Source organism: Nelumbo lutea, chromosome 4, assembly GCF_056320005.1.
Source record: "Nelumbo lutea isolate HS-2025 chromosome 4, American lotus-T2T, whole genome shotgun sequence".
NCBI classification, from domain to species: Eukaryota; Viridiplantae; Streptophyta; class Magnoliopsida; order Proteales; family Nelumbonaceae; genus Nelumbo; species Nelumbo lutea.
Window position 1 is genome coordinate 6,038,491 of NC_142687.1, and position 26,320 is coordinate 6,064,810.

Consider the following 26,320-nt stretch of genomic DNA (forward strand, 5'->3'; position numbering starts at 1 on the left):
TCTCTTTAGTTGATTCTCAATTAATTTTTGACAGGTCAATATCCATACTGACACCTTAAATGAATCTGGATGTGTGGAACACACAATTGCAGCTTTTAAAGAAAGAACTATCCATACTTACCACAGGTAAGATTGTTGAACTTCCATTTTTTTTGCATAACTGTGTTCTATATTTAAACCTTAAAGTCTTTGTAGAGAACATTGATGTGGACCCCACAGCTGTGGTCCCACTCTGTCCGTAGGGTAGAATGTATCTAGTCACAGCTGTGGTCGATTTATGATTCTGTTATTCTAGTTGTTATTTACTTTTCAGTTTTATATTGTTGTGTTAAGATGTAAACACCAAGGGCAGATGTGTCCTTTCATGTAACTAGCATAACGTATAAATATTAAATTAAAGTGGCGGCGGCAGAATATTTCAGATTCTGTTCTTCTCCTCAAAACTGTGTTCTATTGCTCTCTCACCACTCTTTCTCCTCCTTCTTCACTTTCTCTTCTCTTCGAACCTGAAGTTTCTTAGTGATCAAGACTGATAGCAGTCTTGAACATCTACATGGTATCAGAGCTAAGTTAGGGTTTCTCATGTGAGTCTAATACCAGTCGACCACATGAGAATCTCCTAGGACTGAGAGCTGAAAAGGAGGAGTTTGCAGACTGATTCTTGGAGATCACCATAAGTGCTAGTAGCTATTGGAAACTTGTTAGGGTTGCAGAGTGTTGGTGGTCAGGAAGGATCAGAGAAGACTAGGGTTTGGGTAACCCTAGAAGGCAACGAACACTTTTTCCTTGTAAGTTATTTATTTTCTAAGAGAAGTTAGATCAAAGAAGATAGGTTGGACCTATATGGAGGGGAAGGCCGAACCATCCTAGGGTTTTAGAGCAAACTCTAGGCCGAACTGTCTCAACTGTGTTTCTCTCTTTACTAGGGCTTGAAAGTTGTTAAGATGTGCCGAATAGGGGTAGTTTAGTCTTCTTCTGTTTATTAAGTAACTTGCTTATGTGGTAGTGTTATTAGAGTTACTCTGCCCCACACTTAAGTAAGGTCATTTCTGTCTTTGTAACTATGATTAGAATCTAATATAGATTAAGGGGGTCGACTGAATGGGTTAACCATCAGAATCTATGTCAGTTGGTAAAGCACCTCAGCATTGTTCGTGACTCCACCTTCGTTTTTGATCAGTCGATGGAGAGAACTGGTTCGCCCTAGGTCAGAAACATTACAACTTGTCTCTCTGTTGTGCATAACCTTCTTCAACAAGGAAAGTGACTTCAGTAGTGAATGGTTGATTGATATTCTCAAAGGAAGGTCGGTTCTCTCTTCTTCTAGTGTTACTTATATTTCTGGGTAGAAACCCTACAAGAAGCTATTGTACTGAGTAGAACCTAGAGAACTAGGTTCATTGTTGCCCTAGGAAAGGCTGTGTGTGCAGTAGCCGAATGGTGTAGGGCTGCTGTAAGTCGTTGAATGGTATTAGGGCTGCTGTAAATGGCCGAGTGGTGTAAGGTAGAATGCAGTGACCTTGCCGAACTCCTTGTGGTTGTGTAATGCCCTCTTAAGTGTGTTAAATAAGTCTGAACTGGATGCAGCAGATTTGGCTGTGTTGTGGTGCTTGAGTGGTTGTAAGAGGGCCTCTACTTGTGATTAGTGAATGGTAAACTGATGCTTATGTGGGACGTAAGTGTGTGAAGTCAGCAGTAGTGTGAATAAGAACAAGTGTGTGAAGTCAGCAGTGGTGTTTAGAGGCTGCAATAGGGGCTGAAATATCAAACTGTGAACAACATCAATCAGCTTGTAGCTAAGAAGTAAAGTTAGAGACAACTGTGAAAAGGTACAATGGCAGCAATAGGAGATGACTACAATGATCAGAAACCTAGTGTAGTAATTTCCTCCGACTACCTAGGAGTACAAATGACCTCAATTAAGCTAAATGGGGAGAACTATGTTCCATGGGCTAAATCAGTGGAAGTTTTTCTCAAGGCAAAGAAGAAAGCAAAGCATGTTAGAGATGAGAAGCCACCGGTTGACTCTCCAGGGTTTGATGATTGGGAACAAGAAGATGCTCAAATCATGACTTGGGCTGTGGAATAGTATGGAACCCAAAATCAATGCTAATTTCATGTTCCTTGATATGGCTAAGGATATATGGGAGCATGCTAAGAAGCTATATTTTGGACAAGATAACACAACAAGAGTATATCAGCTGTATCAGGAGTACTTTGATTTACAACAAGGAACCAAAACACTAGAAGAGTACTATGCCTGCATGAAGAATATAAGGAATGAACTCAATGTCTATCATCCCCTTACTCCAGATATTCAAGTTCAGCAACAGCAAAGGGAGCAGCTAGATGTTACAAGATTTTTAATGGGGTTGAAGTCGGAATATGAACCAGTTAGATCTCAAATATTGGGGGGCTCTACTCTTCCTACACTTGAGGAAGTATTCTCAAGACTTCGTAGAATCTCTTTGGGCCAGACAAAGAACCCCACACAGTATGATAGATCAGCACTTGTGACAGCTAGAGGTGGTGGACATAGTACAAGAGGGGGAGGTCATTCTAGAGGGGGCCGTGGCAATTCCATGATTGGTAGGGGTGGCCGTGACTCAGGGGGAGGCCGTGGCAGAGGAAAAAATAACTCTACAAGGAAGTGTACTCATTGTGGTAGGGATGGACACAGAGTGAATTTCTGTTATGATCTACATGGCCCTCCCTCTAAATGGGCTAATCATGCTGTAGCAGGCGAGGTTGCTATTAGTGATAGTAAACTGGCAGACCTAACTCCTTCCACATCTACATCTACTTCTGGGAGGGAGATGGTGAGTATTCTGCGTGATGAGTATGAACGGTTCCTTCAAACTACTTCACAGCATACCACTGCCACATGTGCCCAATCAGGTATCGCTTGCATGTCATCTAAAACTCCTTCATGGATTATTGACTCTGGAGTCTCAGATCATATGACCGGGACTCCAGGTGTGTTCTCTTCTCTTGCTGAAACCTCCACACCACAAACTGTTACACTTGCCAATGGGTCATCATCTCCCATCTGTGGTGTTGGTAATGTTGGCTTGGCTTCTGTCCCTTTATCATCTGTTTTATACGTACCTAAGTTTCCATTCAATCTTATGTCTGTTAGTAAAATAACCAAAACTCTTTGAGAGTTGAGAGTTGTATGTTGAGTCATTTTTCTTTGGTTCACTCAGATGTTTGGGGTCCGATCAAAATAGAGTCTTATAATGGGTACAAGTATTTTGTCTTCTTTATTGATGATTGTTCAAGAATGACATGGATTTACTCAATGAAAGAAAGAGGTGAATTATTTTCCATTTTTCAAAAATTCCATGCTGAAATACGCACACAATTTGGTGTTCCAATCAAAGTTCTCCGTTCAGATAATGGTCGTGAATACTTTCTTATTGCATTTCAACAGTATTTAGAACAACATGGCATTATTCATCAGACCTCGTATGCTTTCACCCCTCAACAAAATGAGGTGGCTGAACGGAAGAATCGTCATCTTCTTGAAATTGCTCGGTCTATGCTTCACCACATGCATGTTCCTAAACGGTTTTGGAGTGATGCTGTACTCACTACATGTTTTCTCATTAATCGGATGCCCTCTTTTATTCTTCATGGTCGGTCCCCTTTCTCCATCTTGTTTCCCACTTTATCTCCGTTTCTATTAACTCCTCGTGTCTTTGGTTGTGTGTGCTTTGTTCATAATCTGAGTCCTGGAATAGACAAGCTAGATGCACGCTCAATTAAATGTGTCTTCCTTGGCTACTCTCGGACTCAAAAAGGGTACAAGTGTTATAATCCTATTGCCCGAGAGTGCTATGTCTGCCCTGATGTCACATTTTTTGAGTCTGTCCCCTTCTTCTCCAGTCATGAAGCACCCTTGTCCTCACCCTTACCTCCTCTTCCTCTTCCTGTCAGTGATTCAGTTCCAGAGGCTGTTGTTGGAGTAGACTCATCTCCTCATCCAGTGCAGGTCACCACTGAACGACCACCGATCCAACAAGTGTATACACGTCGAACGACACCGGCCCCTCCTCCTGCTTCTACCTCATATGTGGATCCTCTCATGGCTCCTATTGCTGAACCTTCAGATCTTGACCTACCCATTGCCTTACGGAAAGGTAAACGTAGTTCCACACTCCATCCCATTTCCAATTTTGTTTCATTATCTCGTCTTTCTGCCTCACATCGCCAATTTGTTTCACTTTTGTCTTCTATTTCCCTACCTAACAATGTTCAAGAAGCTCTTAGTTCACCTGGATGGCGGCGGGCAATGGAGGAGGAACTTTCTGCTCTTCAACATACTCAAACATGGAAACTTACTACTCTTCCACCTGGGAAGCATTATGTGGGCTGTAAATGGGTGTATACTGTGAAATACTTGCCAGATGGTAGTGTAGAGCGTCTGAAGGCCAGACTTGTTGCTAAAGGTTACTCACAGGTGTATGGTGTGGACTATATGGAGACATTCTCACCGGTGGCTAAAATTGGTTCCGTTTGTGTCCTAATTTCCTTGGCAGTTATGCATGATTGGCCTCTCCTTCAACTTGACATAAAGAATGTCTTCCTCCATGGTGATCTAGTGGAGGAGGTATATATGGAGCAACCACCTGGGTTTGTTGCTCAGGGGGAGGGTGGTAAGGTGTGCAGGCTGAAGAAAGCAATTTATGGGTTGAAGCAATCTCCACATGCTTGGTTTGGGAAGTTCAACGAAGTGGTGAAGAGTTTTGGAATGAAGCAATGCCAGGTTGATCACTCAGTGTTCAGCTATGACTCAGAAGTTGGTAAGATTTTATTGGTGGTCTATGTGGATGATATTGTCATCACTGGTAGTGATAAATTGGGGATTGGCAAACTAAAGGTATTTCTGCAAAATCATTTTCAAACAAAGGACCTTGGAACATTAAAGTATTTCTTGGGTATAGAGGTTGCCAGGTCAAAACAAGGTGTGAATCTGTGCCAAAGGAAATATGTCCTTGATCTATTGGAAGAAATAGGACTGTTAGGTGCAAAACCGGCTGAGACCCCTATGGAACCAAATGTTAAGTTAAGCAGTGATGCAGGAGAAGTATTTGAAGATCTTTGAAGGTATAGACAACTAGTGGGAAAGCTGAACTATCTGACTATCACGAGACCCGACATCTCCTTTGCAGTCAGTGTGGTGAGCCAATTCATGCAGAACCCTCGTATACCTCACTGGGATGCAGTCCTTAGAATTGTGAGGTATCTGAAAGGAGCTCCAGGCCGTGGGCTATTGTATAAACCAAGAGGAAAACTTGAAGTAGTTGGGTATACAGATGCAGACTGGGCAGGCTCAGTGAGTGACAGAAGATCTACTACAGGCTATTGCACATTTCTGGGAGGAAATCTTGTGACATGGAAAAGTAAAAGGCAGACAGTTGTAGCCAGAAGCAGTGCTGAAGCCGAATATAGGGCCATGGCTCACACTATCTGTGAATTAGTGTGGTTGAGGAATCTCCTACAAGAAATTGGGTTTCACATGGATAAACCTATGAAATTGTACTATGACAACCAAGTTGCACTACATATCTCATCCAATCCTATCTTTCATGAGAGAACAAAGCACATAGACGTTGATTGCTACTTTGTGAGAGAGAAGGTTCTTGCCAGAGAGATAAATACAGAACATGTGGGCTCCAATGACCAGTGGGCAGATTTGTTTACAAAAGCTCTAAGCTCAGGGAAAGTGAACTATCTATGTAACAAGCTGGGATTATATGACATATATTCTCCAGCTTGAGGAGCAGTGTTAAGATGTGCCGAATAGGGGTAGTTTAGTCTTCTTCTGTTTATTAAGTAACTTGCTAATGTGGCAGTGTTATTAGATTAAGGGGGTCGACTGAATGGGTTAACCATCAGATTTTCGACAGACCCTTCTTCTTCTTCTTCTTCTTCTTCTTCTTCTCGGACTACTGTAGCAACAGTCGAAACAAAAGTAATCTTGCGGCAAGCCCTAGTGTTTGACTGAACCTTGAGATTTATGTATACAGATTCTAGGGTTTCTTATTAACCCTACTGCAAGTCTATATATACAGTACTGAGTGGATTGTGCAACTGAATTGTTCACTTTAAGGACTGATTATCCTAACTCTCCCAAGCATATCAGACCTCTTTTAAGCTGTTTTTCAGAGTCCTAAGGGGTTAGAGCTCTACGGACAGCTACTGTTGTGTTGGCTAGTTGGTTTCAGATTAGAATTATCCCAGTTTTGTGCACATACACTGTGAAGACAGATCAGGCCCATACTGTTTTTTCATTGTGATTGATAGTCCAAGTGCTGTTTTGAGACTTGACAGAAATGGAGTTTAAAAATCAGGCAGAAGGCAGCCTTGGGAACATCGGTTGTGGTAATGTTTCTGAGATGGGTTGTCAGATTACGACTGTAAAGTTTGATGGATCAAACTATTTGGAATGGGCCCAATCAGCCATGATGGCTATTGGTGGAAGAGGTAAATTAGGGTACCTCTTGGGAGATATGAAGGAACCTCCCAAGGGAGACCCGACATATACCAAGTGGATTCAAGAAAACTACTCGGTTATGACATGGCTGTGTAATTAGCCTCATATTAGCCGGAATTATTTGTGGGCAAAGACAGCTAAGGAGATATGGGATGTTATGAAAGAAACTTATTCCCAACCCCTTAATGTTGCCAGAGCATATGAATTGAAATGTGAAGTGAAGAATCTTAAACAAGGAGAGAGACCGGTTTCAGTATATTTCTCTACCTTGCAGTCTCTGTGGCGTGAGATTGATCACTTAGAGACTCTTAAGTGGGAGAGTCCCAAAGATGCACAGATATATAGAAAGCAAGTTGAGACAAACCGGGTATTTGAGTTTTTGGCGGGCCTAAATTCATAGTATGGTATTGTACGACAACAGATTTTGACTAGAGACAGTGTGACTTTCTCTCAGGCATACTCATTTGTACACAGTGAAGAGACCAGAAGGAAGGTTATGATGCAACCTCAGCCCCCCACACCAGCCTTTGTAGCGGTCACACCCAAATCAGGGGGTGATTCAGAGAAGGATAGGAGGAAGGAAGACAAGAAGGATATGGTATGTGAATATTGTAAGAAGCCCAAACATACAAAAGAGATGTTGGAAACTGCACCCTCACTTGGTTCCTACGAAGTTGAGAAGCAAGAAGGGCACTGCTCATGTAGTCGTGAACACTGATTCAACATCCTCATCTGGCACAAAAGGAACATCTTTAGAGACCTTAGCAGTAGTTTGGGCAGCCCTAATGCAGTTAGAAAAAGAAGTTGGAAATTCAGCTCAGTCACCGCAGCCTTCATCAGCACCTGCCACATTTGCCTTCGCACATTCAGGTACTCGAGCTTCAGCCTATCATGCCTCAGCTCCAGGTACTACTTAACCTTGTTGGGTAATAGATTCAGGTGCATCTGATCACATGACTAGCTTGCCTTCACTGTTTACTACTTACCATTTGTCTTCTGGTAGGGATAAAGTATCTATTGCTGATGGCTCCCTGGTTCCTATTTCTGGAAAGGGTGACATCAAGTTATCAGATACTATCTCCCTGTCATCTGTCTTGCATGTTCCTAAGCTTGATACTAACCTTCTTTCAGTCAGTAGTATTACCAAGCATATGAACTGCTCAGTAACCTTCTTTCTTGACCGATGTGTTTTCCAGGACTTGGAGACGAAGAAGGTGATTGGAACTGGCTGTGAGACGAATGGGATCTATCTACTCGGGGAGAGGTTCCATCAGGGAGAGTCGGTTGAGAAGATGTCTTTTGTTTCTCAGAGTGTGAGTCCGGTTATGCTGTGACATAATAAATTAGGTCATTTGTCTTTTCGGACTTTACAGAGTTTGTTTCCTGCTTTATTTGAGTCTATTGAGTTGTCTCAGTTACAGTGTGAAAGTTGTGAGTTTGCTAAGTGATGAAGCGCGATCCGGCCGGTCTTAGCAGTCAACGACCTTGCTTCTGAACTGGGTAGCAGGGAACCTGAAACGGAGGAGATGAGGAAGCTCCGGGGGAAAACCCGGTGTAGCGGCTCCGAAGCTCAAGTTAGAATCCTTCAAAAGCAAGATAACACCAGATAGCGCAAAGTTTGCATACCTTGTTTGTTGGGGGCAGGGGGATCTTATAATCACTTCGTGCACTCGCTCCGAGACCCTTGTCAGGTCGGGTATGATTACCCTTGCGCTTGTCAATTCGGCCGTCGTCCTTTCTACTGGGACAGAACCATCACTGCCTAACCGTCTCTCTAACTGGAGATGGCGGTGTCAGTGGTGGTGGCAGGTGGCCATTTAGAGTGCGGCCGGCAAGCGTCAGATCCCAAGTCAGTCAGGTGCGGCGCCCTCGGGCACGGACTTCCTCAATGTCAGGCATGGTACGACTTGTTTGGTTTTGGTGCCCAGAAGGTGATGCGGAGTGGTAAGTGAGGCGAAGTTTTGAGTTCGAAGGTATCTATAGGGCAGGTCAGTTCGGCGAGGTGTATCCCGAACTGTTACAAGGCAGGCCAGTTCGGCGAGGTATACCCCGAGCTGTTACAAGGTTGGCCAGTTCGGCGAGGTTTATCCCGAGCTGTTACGAAGTTGGCCAGTTCGGCAAGGTATATTCCGAGCTGTTACAAGGTTGGCCAGTTCGGCGAGGTATACTCCGAGCTGTTACAAGGTTGGCCAGTTCGGCGAGGTATATCCCGAGCTGTTACAAGGTTGGCCAGTTCGGATTACTCTGGTTTTGGGCCAAGGGTGAGTTCGGGCCCCCCGTAGGGAGTTCGGTCCGCTGGTGTCCCCTTGTTCACGCCTTAGTTTTGGCCCTTTTGCCGAGCTGTTGTTTCTGCCACGTGTCGCATAACTGTGAGGTCGGGCCAAATCTTTCTTCATCAATTGCCCCCCACTCCTCGCGCCAAGGGTCTTGCCCTGGTGCGGGGAGTTTTGCGAGGTAGTAGGTGGATTTGTCCCGTCCTTCGAATCTTGACTGCGCGAGTTGCTTTTGCCAGGGTTCTTCGATTTCCGAGAAGGCTGGAAACGTGCCTACTCATAAATGTTGATGGTTGTGACGACGTGCGTTTCAAATTTCAAAAATTCGCGCCGCTGGGACGTGACAGCGGGTCATTCAAAAAGGCGTGCCACTGCTGTACGTGCGCGGGCGGCTGTCAGGGAGACGTGCGGCGCAGTCAGTTTCGGAAAGATGCATGTCGGCGCGACGTCGGTTTCAAGAAGGCATGCGCTGACGTTTCGCTCTTTTTGGAAAGACGTGCGCCAATCACGTCTCGACCTTATGGGACGTGCGTTCAGTGAAAACGTGGGCCGTCGGATCGTCTTTGATCTGCACGGTCGATTCTTGGTTACTGTAGCTATAAATAGTGGGGGACCCCAATCGATTTGTCACTTCTGCGGTTTGTCTACTGAGCTCGCGTCCAACTTTTCAGCTCGCGTCAAGGCTGGTTACATAGCCTTCAAGGTTCTTTGGCTTGTTCCCGTCTCCGGAGCCTTCAAAACTTTCTTCTGGTGAGTACCTTCCTGAATCCACCTTTTCCTCAATGTCTAGCTTTGATAGCTCAGACGACTCTTCAAGTAGGGCCGACGTAGGTTCTACCAACCGAGCCGTGTCCCTCGACTGCCTCAGTGATCCTGAGGTGGAACTCGAGGACTATGAACCAGTAGGCCGAGCCGCTTCGGGCAGTTTGGCGTCTACCTCTCGCCGAGGTCGGATGCTAGACAGGTTTGGTCCCTCGACCATGACGCCTGAGGGGCTTCAATCTATACTTATGTCTTACAACCTTCCTGGGGGGTATACATATTTTATTCCTTCGGGTAGCTTTCCTTGGGAACACAGTCTTGATGAGATCATGATTTTTCGAGAGCAGCTCGCTGCGGGGTTGCGACTTCCTTTCCACCCCCTTCTCGTCGAAGTCATAAACCACTTCGGTGTCACCATTGGCCAACTTCATCCGAACTCTAGAACCTACGTCGGCCCTACTTGAAGAGTCGTCTGAGCTATCAAAGCTAGACTTTGAGGAAAAGGTGGATTCAGGAAGGTACTCACCGGAAGAAAGTTTTGAAGGCTCCGGAGACGGGAACAAGCCAAAGAACCTTGAAGGCTATGTAACCAGCCTTGACGCGAGCTGGAAAAAACTTGGACGCGAGCTGAAAAGTTGGACGCGAGCTCAGTAGACAAACCGCAGAAGTGACAAATCGATTGGGGTCCCCCACTATTTATAGCTACAGTAACCAAGAATCGACCGTGCAGATCAAAGACGATCCGACGGCCCACGTTTTCGCTGAACGCACGTCCCATAAGGTCGAGACGTGATTGGCGCACGTCTTTCCGAAAAGAGCGAAACGTCAGCGCATGCCTTCTTGAAACCGACGTCGTGCCGACACGCGTCTTTCCGAAACTGACTGCGCCGCACGTCTCCCTGACAGCCGCCCGTGCACGTACAGCAGTGGCATGCCTTTTTGAATGACCCGCTGTCACGTCCCAGCGGCGCGGATTTTTGAAATTTGAAACGCGCGCCGTCACAACCATCAACATTTATGAGTAGGCACGTTTCCAGCCTTCTCGGAAACCGAAGAACCCTGGCAAAAGCAACTCGCGCAGTCAAGATTCGAAGGACGGGACAAATCCACCTACTACCTCGCAAAACTCCCCGCACCAGGGCAAGACCCTTGGCGCGAGGAGTGGGGGGCAATTGATGAAGAAAGATTTGGCCCGACCTCACAGTTATGCGACACGTGGCAGAAACAACAGCTCGGCAAAAGGGCCAAAACTAAGGCATGAACAAGGGGACACCAGCGGACCGAACTCCCTACGGGAGGCCCGAACTCACCCTTGGCCCAAAACCAGAGTAATCCGAACTAGCCAACCTTGTAACAGCTCGGGATATACCTCGCCGAACTGGCCAACCTTGTAACAGCTCGGAGTATACCTCGCCGAACTGGCCAACCTTGTAACAGCTCGGAATATACCTCGCCGAACTGGCCAACTTCGTAACAGCTCGGGATATACCTCGCCGAACTGGCCAACCTTGTAACAGCTCGGGGTATACCTCGCCGAACTAGCCTGCCTTGTAACAGTTCGGGATACACCTCGCCGAACTGACCTGCCCTATAGATACCTCTGAACTCAAGACTTCGCCTCGCTCACCACTCCGCATCACCTTCTGGGCACCAAAACCAAACAAGTCGTACCATGCCTGACATTGAGGAAGTCCGTGCCCGAGGGCGCCGCACCTGACTGACTTGGGATCTGACGCTTGGCGACCGCACTCTAAACGGCCACTTGCCACCGCCACTGACACCGCCATCTCCAGTTAGAGAGACGGTTAGGCAGTGACGGTTCTGTCCCAGCAGAAAGGACGACGGCCGAATTGACAAGCGCAAGGGTAATCATACCCGACCTGACAAGGGCCTCGGAGCGAGTGCGCGAAGTGATTATAAGAGCCCCCTGCCCCCAACAAACAAGGTATGCAAACTTTGCGCTATCTGGTGTTATCTTGCTTTTGAAGGATTCTAACTTGAGCTTCGGAGCCGCTACACCGGGTTCCCCCCCGGAGCTTCCTCATCTCCTCCATTTCAGGTTCCCTGCTACCCAGTTCAGAAGCAAGGTCGTTGACAGCTAAGACTGGCCGGATCGCGCTTCATCAATAGCCATGAGATTGAGTCCCTTAAACAACTCTCTCATCAAGAATTTGAGGTCAAAGACCTTGGTGTACGTCGGTATTTTTTGGGTACATGAAGGTGGAGGTCTATACAGATGCTGATTGGACTGGGAGTGTTGATGACAGAAGGTCTACTTCAGGATATTGTGCCCTTGTGGGAGGAAACCTTGCTTCCTGGAGAAGTAAGAAACAAAGTGTTGTCTCCCGGTCAAGTGCTGAAGCAGAATACAGGTCCATGGCCAACGGAGTGGCTGAAATCCTATGGCTAAGATCTCTACTTGAGGAGTTGGGCATTGAGTATGAGAAGCCCTTGATGCTGTATTGTGATAATCAAGCAGCCATTAATATAGCACATAATCCAGTGCAGCATGACAGAACCAAACACATTGAAGTTGACCGGCATTTTGTACGAGAGAGGGTCTCATTTCAAGAAGTATGTCTCCCTTACATCACATCCAGTATGCAATTAGCGGACATCCTCACTAAAGCCGTATCAAGAAACATTGATGTGGGCCCCACAGTTGTGGTCCCACTCTGTCTGTAGGGTAGAATGTACCTAGTCACAGCTGTGGTCGATTTATGATTCTGGTATTCTAGTTGTTATTTACTTTTCAGTTTTATATTGTTATGTGTTATGATGTAAACACCAAGGGCAGATGTGTCCTTTCATTTAACTAGCATAACATATAAATATTAAATTGAAGTGGCTTCAGCAGAATATTTCAGATTCTGTTCTCCTCAAAACTGTGTTCTACTGCTCTCTCACCACTCTTTCTCCTTCTTCTTCACTTTCTCTTCTCTTCGAACCTGAAGTTTCTTAGTGATCAAGACTGATAGCAGTCTTGAACATCTACAGTCTTCAATGAGTTTATGTATTTTATATGTACAGCTTGTTTAAAGCTGAAACAGATTTGTGGGGTGCTACTATTATATTCTAACACCATGGAGTTCTGTTTCTTTGTTGCATGCATGATCATTGATCAATGGCAATACAGTTTATTTTATTATGCAACTAAGGCTTGCACTAGACCCAAATGAGTTCAGCTAGGCTTGCAATACTGTGGGTCTGAGACAACTTGGATGGGAGTAGTATCAACACAATATAATTATGAAAGGGACAGTTTTGTAATTTCTCATCTTTTTACATTAGGATGCATTTGGTAAGAGTGCAATTGAAAACATGTACAGTTCATAAAAATAAGCTTGGTTTGGTTTTGCATTGACAAATTTTGTATTCTTACCAATGGTTGTGATAGTATTTGGGTACAGACACGAATTCCAAGACTGGAATGTACCTTTTTTACATTGATCAACTTTGGATGCAGGCATTTAGAAGCAAACTTTGCTCTTGTTTTGGATGCAAACATGTCAGAAAAAAAAAAAAAACAAATCTGTTGTCATTTTCAATACAAAAATGTTTTCTTACCAAATTCCTGCAAAACTGAACCGGAGTGCAAATTCACTTCAGCTCAGCATTTGCACACCAAACACAGCCTTAAGTACAAATAGTTCAGAATAGTCTGCAAAACCAATTTTTGTCTCTGTAAACATTCATCTTCCCTCCCCCCCCTGTTATTATCATTGTTGTTGGTGGTGTTGGTGTTGTTATTGTTATAGTAGGTTCTGTAAAACTGATACTGACCTTAGCACAGGACACCTGCTGATATCAGCAGGTTGCATGGATGATTTTATGCAAGGCTCTTATTGGTCACTCCATTATGAAGAAAAGCATAGATTTTACTAGAGCATGGATTATAGAATTTATTGCTAATCTATTTGGGATGATTTACTGATATGAATCATGCAGTCAATTGAAAATTGAAATACATTTAGTGGATCCAGACCATCATAAACATCAAACTGGATTGAGATTTTACCTGGGGAGCTCCTTGTTAATGCTATTGATTACATTGTGGGCAATCCACTATTCCACTTCATTCTGACTGCATAATAGAAACCTTTTACCATTTCTCTTTTGCCAAGGGTTTGTATTTTTTGGCTTTCCCTCTCTTGGGACTACAGATCTCCAATTCTCTAGGAAGCTTAAGGTCTTTTGTTATTTATATGATTGATCAATCATGACGAAACCAAGTTTTAATTTAATTGCTGTTGAATCTCACCTTTTGAACAACTAGAAATCATTTTTTATCATTTAAACCTTTCACTCATATGATTATAATTTGTAAGGTGAGTAGATTGGTTTACTCCACTTGATAGAAAGTGCAATTGATTCTGATAGATCAACAAAATAATTTATTATGCAAACAAAAGCTAAAGCTTAACTTCATGTATGAAAAGAACTTTAAGTTGACTCTCAAGGTAATAATCATGTATATTGGGTGGGTCATAATACTGCTACTGCACATATCTGCAGCATTATTTCCAACTTATGTTATAATACCATCTCGTGCACTTCACATGGTGCCAGTAGTTTTCACCAGGGAATATGTTGATTCCAATAATGTTTGTGTCCGTACCCATGGGAATGGAAGCATTTCATGAAAATGTTAGCAAATATTTGACATTTTAGACCATAATTGCATGGATGGATTTTTCTCGATAGCATAAATATCACATTTTCCTGTGGAGAATTTGATTCAACCTTATAATCCCTTTTTATGTAAACATTTTTTGAATTTTATGCAAAAATAAAAAATAAAAAACTTCAGCAGTGAAGTCTGAGGTATTTCCAAAAATGAGGCCATTTTGGTTTAACTCTTCAAAGCATTCTTTTTAATATTTTGTTCAACAGTGAAGGTGCAGGTGGTGGTCATGCTCCAGATATTATCAAAGTGTGTGGTCTGAAGAATGTCTTGCCCTCATCAACAAACCCAACACGACCATTTACAACCAATACTGTAGATGAGCACCTTGATATGTTGGTAAGGGAAAAAGAAGAGGAAATATTGATTTGCTTGTGAATTCTCCCTATTTTCTATTGGATCAATAATAAAATATATTCTATTGAAATAAAGACACAAGAACCTCATTCCCCTATACTATTTGGGACAAGGAACAACAATCAGAACCCACCAACAAGCCATAATATTGTTGTTCAAAAAAGGTTAAGAAAGATTATCAATGAATCACGGAAATGTTGTTTTCTAATGGAAATTTTAAGGTTAAATCACTCAATTTCTATTGGTATATTTTTTGTCTTTATAAATTTAGATACTCCTTAGAATATAGGGGCCAAAAATAAAAGTTAACTGGTGATTGCATCCTCTGAAGATGCACTTGTTATGAATGCAAAACTTATTTTGGAATTTTTTGTGCTTAAGTCGAGTCAATGCTCTTTGTACCCAGGTTATAACCAGGACATGGCAAACCGCTCACAAAATGAAGGCACAAAGAGGATCAATTGATCAAAGTGACACACTTAATGACAACTTCCGAATCAAACGATACATTGCAAAGTACACCATAAATCCTGCAATAGCTAATGGATTTTCTGAATATGTTGGTTCAGTTGAGGTATGATAATTTCAATCTTGTAAATTATAATGAATTTGTTTCTGTTACATTTGAAGTTCTGAATTTTTAGTATATCTCAAGGACATCAATGACTATCTAAACAGAGTGCATAAAACACACAAAGATGCAGTTGGTATTCCCAATTCATTTGGTTCTACCTAGAATTTCTCTAAATACATCTACTTGATAGCTTTTTATTTTTGACAGTTTTGCTTTTCCCTATTTTGGGATTTCTAGAATAATTAACATGACTGGATAAATTATGTATACCTTTGAGAAGGAATATCCACTTAGGTTGGATTATTGAGTGGTGCATATGAAGTTCATAGCCATAAATCTCATTCTGATGAAAATTTCTAACAATCAGTTTATTTCTTTCTTCTTTCCATTCCATTTTGTTAGTGTCTTGATATTCAAGAAATAAAGGTACATGTATTTTTGGAATATTTAAATAATTTAACCATTAACTTGTTCACCCGGAAATGTTGGTTCAGTACTATGACTGAGTTTGTGGGTGCAGATGCATATGTGCATAAAGTAAAAAATGAAAAATTTGATGATAACCAAATCAAAATATCACCATATTTTTCCTTTGATAAAACAAAAGGGTAATTAAAATGAGGTTAAGTAGACTAAGATGGTTTAGCAGATGCAAAGAAGACCATCTACAGAACCAGTGTGAAGATGTGATCTATTACAAGTTGAAGTCCAAAAAAGGCTAGGGGCAGACCAAAAAGGACATGGGTTGAAGTAGTGAGAAATGATTTAAGGGCCCATAATTCACCAATGGATATGGCACTGAACAGAGTGAAATGGAGGAACAGGATTCATGTAACTGACCCAATATAATTGGGACAGGCTTGGTTGAGTTGAGTTGATTTTCTTGAAAAAGGTACACCTTTGAATATGTCAAACGGGACTAGATCTTTTGTGAACATGACCATGGTGAACAAGTCTTTCTTCCCATCTCTGTAAACCATACGTCCATCACATGGAAAAGTATGGACTTGATCTTGTCCATCTTTTCACTTGAATGGAGACTTGTTGCATACCTTGAGGAACTTGGGTTTGTTAGCAGGGTCTTGTTCAAAGCATGTCAGTTTTCTCGGTCACTTCTCTTTTTTTATCAGCATTCTTGGTCGCTTTTCTTGATTTGCATTAGTATTGTTTGCCCAACCATATCAATATTTTCAAAACTTTATGGTCACAATTAAATCATGAACCCCAAGGGCACGAATTTGAATCTTATAATCGGATTTCTGAAAAAGAAAAAGGAAAACTTAAAGTCAAATAATGTATCTTAATTATTTATTAAATTCATGTGATTTGAGTCAATTCACTGGAACTTGATTACTTATATTCCCTTTTTTCTTAACTTTTTCCAAGGTCTTCTATTTTAAAATACATTGCTAGAAAAAGACTTACTTGAGTTGTTTTAAAACATTAGGTCAATGAGCCATTTTATGGAGCAAGGTTTGGCTGAATGTGATGGCTGTTCAGCAGGCTGTGGAACTAATGATAAGGTTCCACACCAGTATTTAAATACATGGGGCCTGCACCTTTTACAGTGGGGCCCATGAATTTATTACTGGCATGGAACCTCATCATTGGTTCCACAGCCTGCTGAACAGCCATCGCGTTCAGCTAATCGGAATTCCATTTTATGTTGGTAAAAAGCGGAACTTGATTATACATTCTTTTGCTCATTATGTTGGTAAAAGTCAAACTTGATTATCATCATCCAAACTTATCCCGACTGGGGGGGAGGGGTAGGGGTAGACAAAAAGGACATGGTTCAAAGTGGTAAGAAATGATTTAAGCACTAATAATTTAACAATGGGTAAGGCATGCATGATGCTTTTGACAAAATTCTTACGAAAAAGAACATATTTTATAGTATATGGTACGATTTATGATTTGTTTTGCCCTTCTATAATATATTTGGTCATTTGTTTAATTTTAAGTCCAATCTTTACAACATTTGAAACAATGACTTAATAAAGACAACAAAGAAAATATTTAATACTTTTCTGGATATATTTTTATTTCCAGGCTGGGAAGTTAGCGGATCTTGTTCTATGGAAGCCTTCATTTTTCGGAGCAAAACCAGAAATGGTGATCAAAGGTGGTGCAATTGCTTGGGCTAATATGGGTGATCCAAATGCAAGCATCCCCACTCCTCAACCGGTAAAACTTATTTTACTCAGTTTTATTTGTTTAAGAAATATATCTAGCTCATTGGATAAAATATTATAAAATTCTGAAAATCTTGATCCTTCTACCCAAAAAAGAAAAAGAAATTCTTGAATCTGTGCAGGAGGACAGAGACCGTCCTTTCAACAGAAAATTAATTATGGAGAATGCTACAAAATTATGTTTTTATCTTATCCTTTGGGTGCTTGGTATTATCTGATTGAATTAATATTTAATGGTGGAGGTCTCCTACATGGGATTCAATTCATGTAATGGTTACTATTACGGGTCTGGTATATCATTAGATTGAATAATTCTCCATAATTCTATCCCCCTTTCTCACAAACAGGTCCACACACACACAAATACAATGAATCAAAGTTGTCCAAAATAGTTAAGTGAAGCATTGGTGGTTGCAGGTGATGATGAGGCCCATGTTTGGGGCATTTGGCAAGGCTGGAAGCTCAAATTCCATTGCATTCGTCAGCAAGGCATGCTCCTCTCTCTTCCATTGCATTCCAATGTACAGCTGTAGTGTCATATGGGCAGACGTGGGTAGGATTTTTTTGGGCAGGAAATCCGAGTCTACAAGGAGCTACCACCTGTTACTATTTTATTATTCACGTTGGACTAACTGAAAATTGTTGTTTCTGGTTAATAGGCTGCTAAGGACGCCGGAATAGAAAAAGAGTACGGACTGAAGAAGAGGGTGGTAGCCGTGGGCAATGTGCGGAGGCTCACAAAACTGGACATGAAGCTCAATAGCGCACTTCCAGTAATAGATGTGGACCCGGAGAAGTACACCGTGACAGCAGACGGCGAGGTACTCACCTGCACTGCAGCCACCACGGTTCCTCTGTCCAGGAATTACTTCCTCTTTTAATTTTATTTCTCAAACTGCTTACAACAGCCAAAGCTAATGAATAACTAACCAATGCTCGAAATTCTCCATTCCATTCTGTGTTATCTATCCCAACTATATTTTCTCTATTCACCAACTGCGTGGTTTGGACTGGACTCCAGGGTCCATTCTTTCATTGCCAGTCAATGGTGGAAGAGGAAGAGGAGCTTACAGCTGTTCACTGGTCAGGTTTCGGGCCGGGCCCATTCAAATTTTACCAAAAGCTAAACCCGAGCCCGGCCCATGAACAGGTCTACGAGGGAAGGAGTGGTCAAGTTTTGGAGTTCAACTTGGGCGGGCTTGGGTTTATGATTTGTTAAAAAATGAATGGGCCCCTATATAGAGCTGTGTAAATACTTCAGTCGGGTACCTGATTTGCACAATTGCACTAGTTTTCCTTTTATCTACTCTACTCTAGTTGAATGGGACGTGCACGAGGAAGGAGGGCGTGGAGAGAAGAATGATTGGGTTTATGAATTAAAATTTTGGGAGAATTAATTGTCTCGCGTGAGGCCAAAGCAAGTATGGACATTATGTCTATCTGGTAATCATACAATTTAGGGTGAATAATGGGCTGGGCAGCCCTGAGCCCCCGACAGAACTAAACTTAACCTATTCATATAGGGTCCAGACCTGTCCCGGTTATAATTGGGTCGGTTCTTGTTTTTGATATTATGCCATGATAAAAATGAGTCAACATTGGTTTTGATTGTTTTTGAACCAATTAATGTATATGCATATTTTTCTCGTAGTGTACCGTATACTTTTAACAAATAAATAATTTATTGTTAAATTATATGGTTGTTAATTATAATTATTTCTATCGGGTTAGACCTCATGGCCCCAATTAAGAACAATTTGTTTTCTATGATTATATTACATAATACACAAAAAAATTGCATAAAAGTTGAATGATGGAAGGAAATGGTTAAAAACACAAGAAAAAAAAAATACAGGTGGTCAAGAAGTTTGATGAATCAACTAAACGGATTGGTCGAATTCATTTTTATGTTTCACGGGTGAATGTTTGGTTGTTTGTGTCATAAATCAATGGGGAAAAGACATGGTTTTTGTATTTAATGTCTAAGCCTAATTAGTTTTAAATTTTGAAAAAAAAAAACTATAAATTATCAACTAGCATGGAGTCATGCAATACACAAGTTTTGTTAAAGAAAAAGCTAAACAATAGAAGTGTAGTGTATAAGAGTGGACAATTCTTTTCTATTTTAACTTTTTAAATAAATAATAATTAGTTATATTTTATATATTATTTTTAATAAATTTTTATAATAAAAAATAATAATTATTAATTTCAGTTAGGGTTGTTCATTAAACTGGTGAAACCAACTAAGCTTACCAACACGATCCAACTCGACTCGAGTTGGTAGGTTTTCTAGTATTTCTGGTGGGTTTTGGTGTAGCAATCTTCTAACCTAACCAGGTCAAGTCAATTTCGGTTTGGCTATTTGTAAATCGACAATTGAAAATTTTTTCATATTTCTTAGTCTAAAATATTTTATATTGTAAATTTAAAATGTTTAATTTATTTTTTAATAATATCATTGTAATTTTTTTATTTAATTTTTTAAGTTTAAATCTTTTAAACCAATTAACCAAATCGAAAATTTACCCAAATTGATATAACCTGAGTTGGCTAATTTTCACTAGTGGTTGGTTGATGTTAGGTGGAACTCCCCAACCTGATCAAGTCAATTTGGTTGGCTAAACAGCCTGCAACTAAAACTAATAGTCTAATCTCTAATAAATAACAATAGTTTAATCTCCAATAATTACTAAAAGGTATCTATTAAATAACAAAACAAAAATAAATTTATACATAATTATTGAAAATTTATTTATCACAAAAATATAATAAACAATTATTAAAAATATAATAAATATAAAATTTAGTATATATAAATTAATATTTTAAAATTATTATTAATAAATATTAAATTTCTGAAAATCATTTTATAGAATTATTAATTGATATAAGTGAAATAATATTTTTATTATTAGTACATTAATAATTGTAATTATTATTTTATATATAATAATTCTTAATTTTTTAATTCAAACGTTCTTTAGATAGATATAAATAAAAAGTGGGGGAGAGGATAAATAGGAATTAAAGATAATTTAGGAAAAAAACTCTATTAAATTAGAGATAATTTAGGAGATAAATAAGAATTATAAATAATTTAGGAGAATGTGGGGGATACCGGTGCAACTTGGCTATATTAGATTATATTTTCGTAGAAAGATTTTAGGAATAGATTTAGGAAGGGGTATCCAAAGGAGAAAAGGGATAAACATAGAGGAAAGAGGGTTGGGCTAGGTCTAATGAGGTGTCATTATGAGAGAGGGAGAAGGGAGTGATGAAGTGGCTTCATGAGGGAGCAATGAAGGCTAAAATGAAGAGGGTTTGAGAGTTGTTAGTATAAGGGAGAAAGCTTAGGCTATCTAACGTGACATGCTTCTACTTTAGTATATATATAGACTAGTTGACCTATTCATGGCAGGGGTGCAAGTCAAGCAGGTTGGGCTGGGTTTATGGTCAACCTGGGCCCAACCCTAAAAATTGGGCTTAAGGCCCAAGCTCGGATTGAACCCGAGTTCAAGCCCGATCTTCCCACCCCGCATTTTAATTTGATGCACTCAGGTTTGGTGCTTGGGTATGGGCCGGGCTTGGTTTGGTCAATGAACCCATACATATATATAATAATAATAAATCAGTATTCTTCATCTGAATGTCAATCCACTAGGAATGAGAATGGGATCCCAACTCTGTCCAACCTAGCAGTCAGATTCCAAACCCCTATTCCCGTGAACTAAACAGGACCTTAGTTCTTCGAAAAGCTAAATTCAACGTTCAAGCTCAAGCAACACCAGTGCAGGGGCAGCATCAGCCTTGATTGCCTGCCGAGTACAAGCCGGGACATTGCCTGAAGGCCCTAAACAAAGGCATATCCAGATTCCAGATATCCTCATTCCCCACCCACTTGAACTGAAATTACCTAGCAAATGGGCCACTTCAATTAGTACTCATTTTGCATTTTGAAATGATGGTCCACATTCTCAGTTAACTAGTTAACTATGATTTTAGTATACTCAATTCAGTTAATGAATTGTACGTTGAATCACAATACATCGTGCCAACATCTAACAAAAAGAATTTCCTCTACAGAACCCGTTTGTGGCTAGGAAATATTTGAATCTTATCCGATTGGAGGACATGCATCCGATCCATTTACGATTTAGACGTTGGTTTAGGGTTTAAGGCTCAGTTTAGAAGGAATATAAATACAAATTTATACATTATAAATACATACAAAATGTAAGGTTTTACACTCCATATATTTGTATTTATACTCCAATGAGCCAAAGGTTAAAACTTAGGTTTTAGATATGAAAAACAAGAGGTGATCAAACGCTTTCGCGCAATCATAACAGAGTGAAATAAGGCCCTTTTATAGCCGCCCACCCCCATCTACCCACACACAAAGGCTTGACTCAAATTAATGGGGTCAGGGATGTCAACAGGTCTAATATACAGGTTGGGCTTAATCCAACCCAGCCAACTATACCTGGTGCCGCTTCAACCTTTAAATAGTGGGGTGTGCCAGGCGCAAAGTGGGACGAAGTAAGGTGGGATACAAAGATGAAACTGTTAATAAAAGAAGAAAATAGATATGAAGTAATAGGAAAAGATAAAAAAAAAAAATAATAACTTATAGAAAATCTTTATGGCATGATAATGTAAGGTTGTATTTGGTCCCATATATGTCTACCTGATGTGATGACATATATTTCTCATCAATTTAATTTGTATATATAGATCAAACCCAAACATTTGAGGTAGAAACAACAATAATACCAAACACAACCTAAGAATGAGATATATCATATATAACCTGAACTATTTATCTGGTTTGATAGAACATAAATGAATCAAAAACAAAAACTAAGGCTATATTCAGGTTAATAGACAAAAAAATCAGAAAATTGATAAAAAATATAAGGAGAATACTTACCCTCAACTTTCTATTTCTCTCTTACTCTTTATCATACCAAAACACAGAAAAATTCCATGTACACAAATTTTAAATCATGAAAACATATTGAACACAATATGTATAGTATCTACGAAGTTGATGTGATAATGATAAAAACTGAACAACCAATTAGGTACCAAATATGAATTATTTATGCTGCTTTTTTTTTATTATTTTCAGTCTATAGTGACCAAACTAGACATTCTTCTCGTGTTAAAAGGAATCTAGAAAGTAGAGTCTTATGCTATTAGAAAGTCTACGCACCCAAGCTCTTGGCATGGGCCCTAGCCTCAAAACAAGATCCTTGACTTAAAAGTTGAGGCAACTTTTATTCATCTCGTTGCTTAGACTATTTTCTTTATTTATTATAAACAAATTAGTGAATGACCCCGTATTAAGTATGGGTCCATATAAATTGACCCTTAAATGTCGAGCCCGTAAAATTATACAGGTCATTAAATTCAGCTTGAACCATTTATTATTTTAATTTAACCATTCTTATTTATTATTACTAATTTATTCTAGTATTTAATTTAAAGTTTTTGTATATAGTAATAATAATAGCTAAATTTGTAATTATTTAAATATTTACTTAAAATAGATTTGTTAATTTAAATATTTTGCATTTAAGAATAAACATTAATGATTTAGCTTAATAACTTCAGTGACTGTTAATAAATATTGATTCTTATTTAAGGTTTAATTACTGTATTCGGTAATTATTATGGAGCATGCTTTGAATAAACATTAATGATAACTGATGATTGTTATTTCATTTTTTATTATTTATTTAATTAAGTACTTGATGATTGTTATTGTTATTAATTATTTCTATAAATAATTGATTGTTATTATTATTTACTTAATCAAATAATTTAATCCAGTAATTTTCTGCAAGTAATTACTTGATTTAATTTGATTTATTTCATTTTTTAATTATTTATAATAGGCATTTAGGGTAGGCTCTTTATTTGATTTAAGAGACTTACCATGTTTTATCTAGACAATGACCCCATACTAAGTAAAGGGCAACTACAACATCATTTAATTTGAAATTTACTATTTAACAATAAAAAATCAATGTCTTGTTGAGCAACTCACCCCCCAAAAAGTATCAATAACTTTGAAATCACTAATATATTTATAAAATAGTAAAATTAGATGGATGTTTATAACAATATCACCAATACTGCTTAATATTTAGGGACATATGAATGGATAAAAAGCATTTAAATGATATCCATTCAAAGAGGCAAAGATGGAAGAAAATCATTCAAAGTCTAAGAAAAACAATCCATGCCAAACAACATTTGCGGATGCGTCCATCATCTGATGTAAGAGATGAAAAATATATGACTACAATCAAATCATCATCATGTATGACTACAATTAATTGATAATATAATTGGGACTCCAAAGCCCATCCAACTGAAGAATGGAAGTCACCTCCAAGTTAGGTGCCAATACTTCTTTTGGTTAATCATGGTTATGTATTTTAAGTATAAGCTTCCTGCGATGAACATAAAGTAGTTAGAAATTATCTTTAAGAAAAAGGTAGGAAAACTTGTACATAACCTAATGGTATGCTTAAATTATGGGAATTGAGAGAGTAGGTTGAAATTATAATTTTGGGCATGTTGATGTGTCAAATTCAAGTCAATTAGAATACTCATAGAGTTTTAGTTTATTCATTTAGTGGTAATTTGAATATTTTTTTTATTCCATGTATTTATTGAGCAACATAGATTAATAATATATTAATAATTATGAAACCAATAATAATAATAAGTATATTATTATTAATATTATTTACTGATATTAAATTCTTATTATGTGTGTATTATTATTATTATTATTATTATTATTATTATTAAAATAAGTAATTTCAATAACCATTAGTACTTTTTTAGCAATAAGTATATATTAATCTGTTCAGTTATTTTTGTTAACTATTAGTGAAAAATTAATAATTAATTAAAATATCAATAAATATAAATTTCATAATTAAAAATTATTGATAACCTTTCATTGGAAAATTTATTTCAGTAAAATTAAATTTATTTTTCTAACATTGACATTAATTTTGATATTTTCAATAATTTTGGTCAATTTATTAAAAAAAAAACACTTTTGCTGATTTATTGTTTTCAAATATTATTATTACCATTACTGATATTACAATAGGTAATTTTAATATTATATTTATTTTTATTATTAATATTCAGATTCATTAATATTGTCAATTACTGATTTATAATTACAAACATTATCGATAAATAATGAAGATTATTTAATATCAGTAATTATAATTAATAATAATATTAATTAATTAATTACTTAATAATGTTTATCTATAATTTAATAAATTACTATAAATACAATTAAATCAATGTACTTATTAATTAACAGTAATATAAATAACAATAGTTATTTTTAAATAAATAACATTATATTTAATAATTAACATTCAATCTAATAATTATAATATTTTTAAATAATTAACAATATTGATTAAAAACCAGAATTATTTAACAGTAATTAAGAGTAAATAACTACTGTATTTAACAGTAAGAAACGAATTCAGATTAATTAGGAGTCCAACCCGAAAATCCGTTATTAGTAATTAAAAGCATTAACAGTGATTATATTTAAATTGGTTTTAAATTTAATGGTAATAAAATATTAAGATAGTATTAATTAACAACAATTAACAGTAATTAAATTGTAAAGAAATAATTTTAAATTGTAATTAGCAGTAATTATAACTAAATTTTTTAAAATATATTAATAATTAGTAATTGATACTTATAATATTAGTAATTCTCATTACTTATATAATTATGAATTAATATAAACATTAAATGGTTAAATCCGAATTAATGATTAGCATTATTACAATCGTTATTAATTATCAGTATTTAGTTATGTGTATTTAAGTAGTAGTAATTAATTAAATACCTTAATTAATAAGCAATAATTGAATGAATTAAATACCTTAATTAATAAGCCACAATTGTTGGGAATTGACTCGGTTTAAATACCTATATTTAAACCGGTTCAAAATACCCGGGTCATTATTAATGAACAGTCAAAGTGTCAGTTTGGATCAGACCCGACTCTGATCCACATAACATCTTCTTCTTCCCGACTCAAAGGTTTCATTCACTCGACAGAGCGACGAAAGTAACCATACAGACGCCTTCAAGAGGCCAAATAAGGGTGATTTATCATCCATTTGAACACATAAATGCATTAGATATTCGTAAATTAGAAGAAAATAACAATAGAAATTGAAAAAAAAAATTGAAAACACAAATCAGTTGTGATAACAGCCACCGGTGAACAGAACTAACCAATTTACTGATTTTACTAAACCCTAACTCTTGAAAATATCTAACCGATTTAACATTAAATAGCTACTAAAAAACTAAAAAATATAGAGCATATAGTAGACTAACCGATTGAAGTATTACTAAAGTTCAATAAGTTGCAGACTTGTATAAGTTGCAGAGTTCTCTGAAGATGCAGACTGCTCTGAAACATTGAAAGTTCGGTTAGATGAGATTTAAATGGGAAGAAACATTAATAGTTGGGATAATAGATTAACCGAATGAAGGATTTCTGAAGTTCAGATCTCTGGATTGTAGATTTCTCTGAGTTGCAGAGTTCTCTGAGATGCAAACCCCTCTAAATGTGTAGAAAGATAGCTAGTTCGGTCAGAGCTAACCGATTTAACATTAAATAACTACTAAAAGACTAAAAAAAAATAGAGCATATAGTAGACTAACCGATTGAAGTATTACTGAAGTTCAAACTTCTATAAGTTGCAGACTTGTATAAATTGCAGAGTTGTCTAGGTTGTAGATTTCTGTGAGTTGCAGACTTCTCAGAGATGCAAACCTCTCTAAATGTGCGAAAAATAGCCAATTCGTTTGGATGAAGTTGCATATCGTTCAGAGATGAAAATTGAAATGTTGCATATTCTCCTTTTTATTTTTTAGGAAACGATAGAGAGTGGGAGC

General features: G+C 38.3%; 1 protein-coding gene and 1 long non-coding RNA gene across 2 annotated transcripts in view; one reads left to right on the top strand and one right to left on the bottom strand.

The window, feature by feature from the left end:
- URE (urease) overlaps positions 1-18,296 on the top strand; it is a 47,302-nt gene extending 29,006 nt beyond the window's left edge. The window contains exons 14-19 of the mRNA XM_088983387.1: positions 35-126; positions 14,428-14,592; positions 14,936-15,149; positions 17,202-17,336; positions 17,762-17,833; positions 18,004-18,296. Of these exons, the coding sequence (XP_088839513.1) occupies positions 35-126; positions 14,428-14,592; positions 14,936-15,149; positions 17,202-17,336; positions 17,762-17,833; positions 18,004-18,225 (900 nt within the window). The 3' untranslated portion in view covers positions 18,226-18,296. The remainder of the gene's footprint in view (positions 1-34; positions 127-14,427; positions 14,593-14,935; positions 15,150-17,201; positions 17,337-17,761; positions 17,834-18,003) is intronic.
- A 5,243-nt stretch (positions 18,297-23,539) lies between these two features.
- LOC148853590 (uncharacterized) lies at positions 23,540-26,320 on the bottom strand. The gene is made up of 3 exons (XR_016112238.1): positions 26,087-26,320; positions 25,757-25,832; positions 23,540-23,808 (listed from the first exon to the last, which is right to left on the bottom strand). It is a non-coding gene; the product is annotated as an uncharacterized LOC148853590 (long non-coding RNA).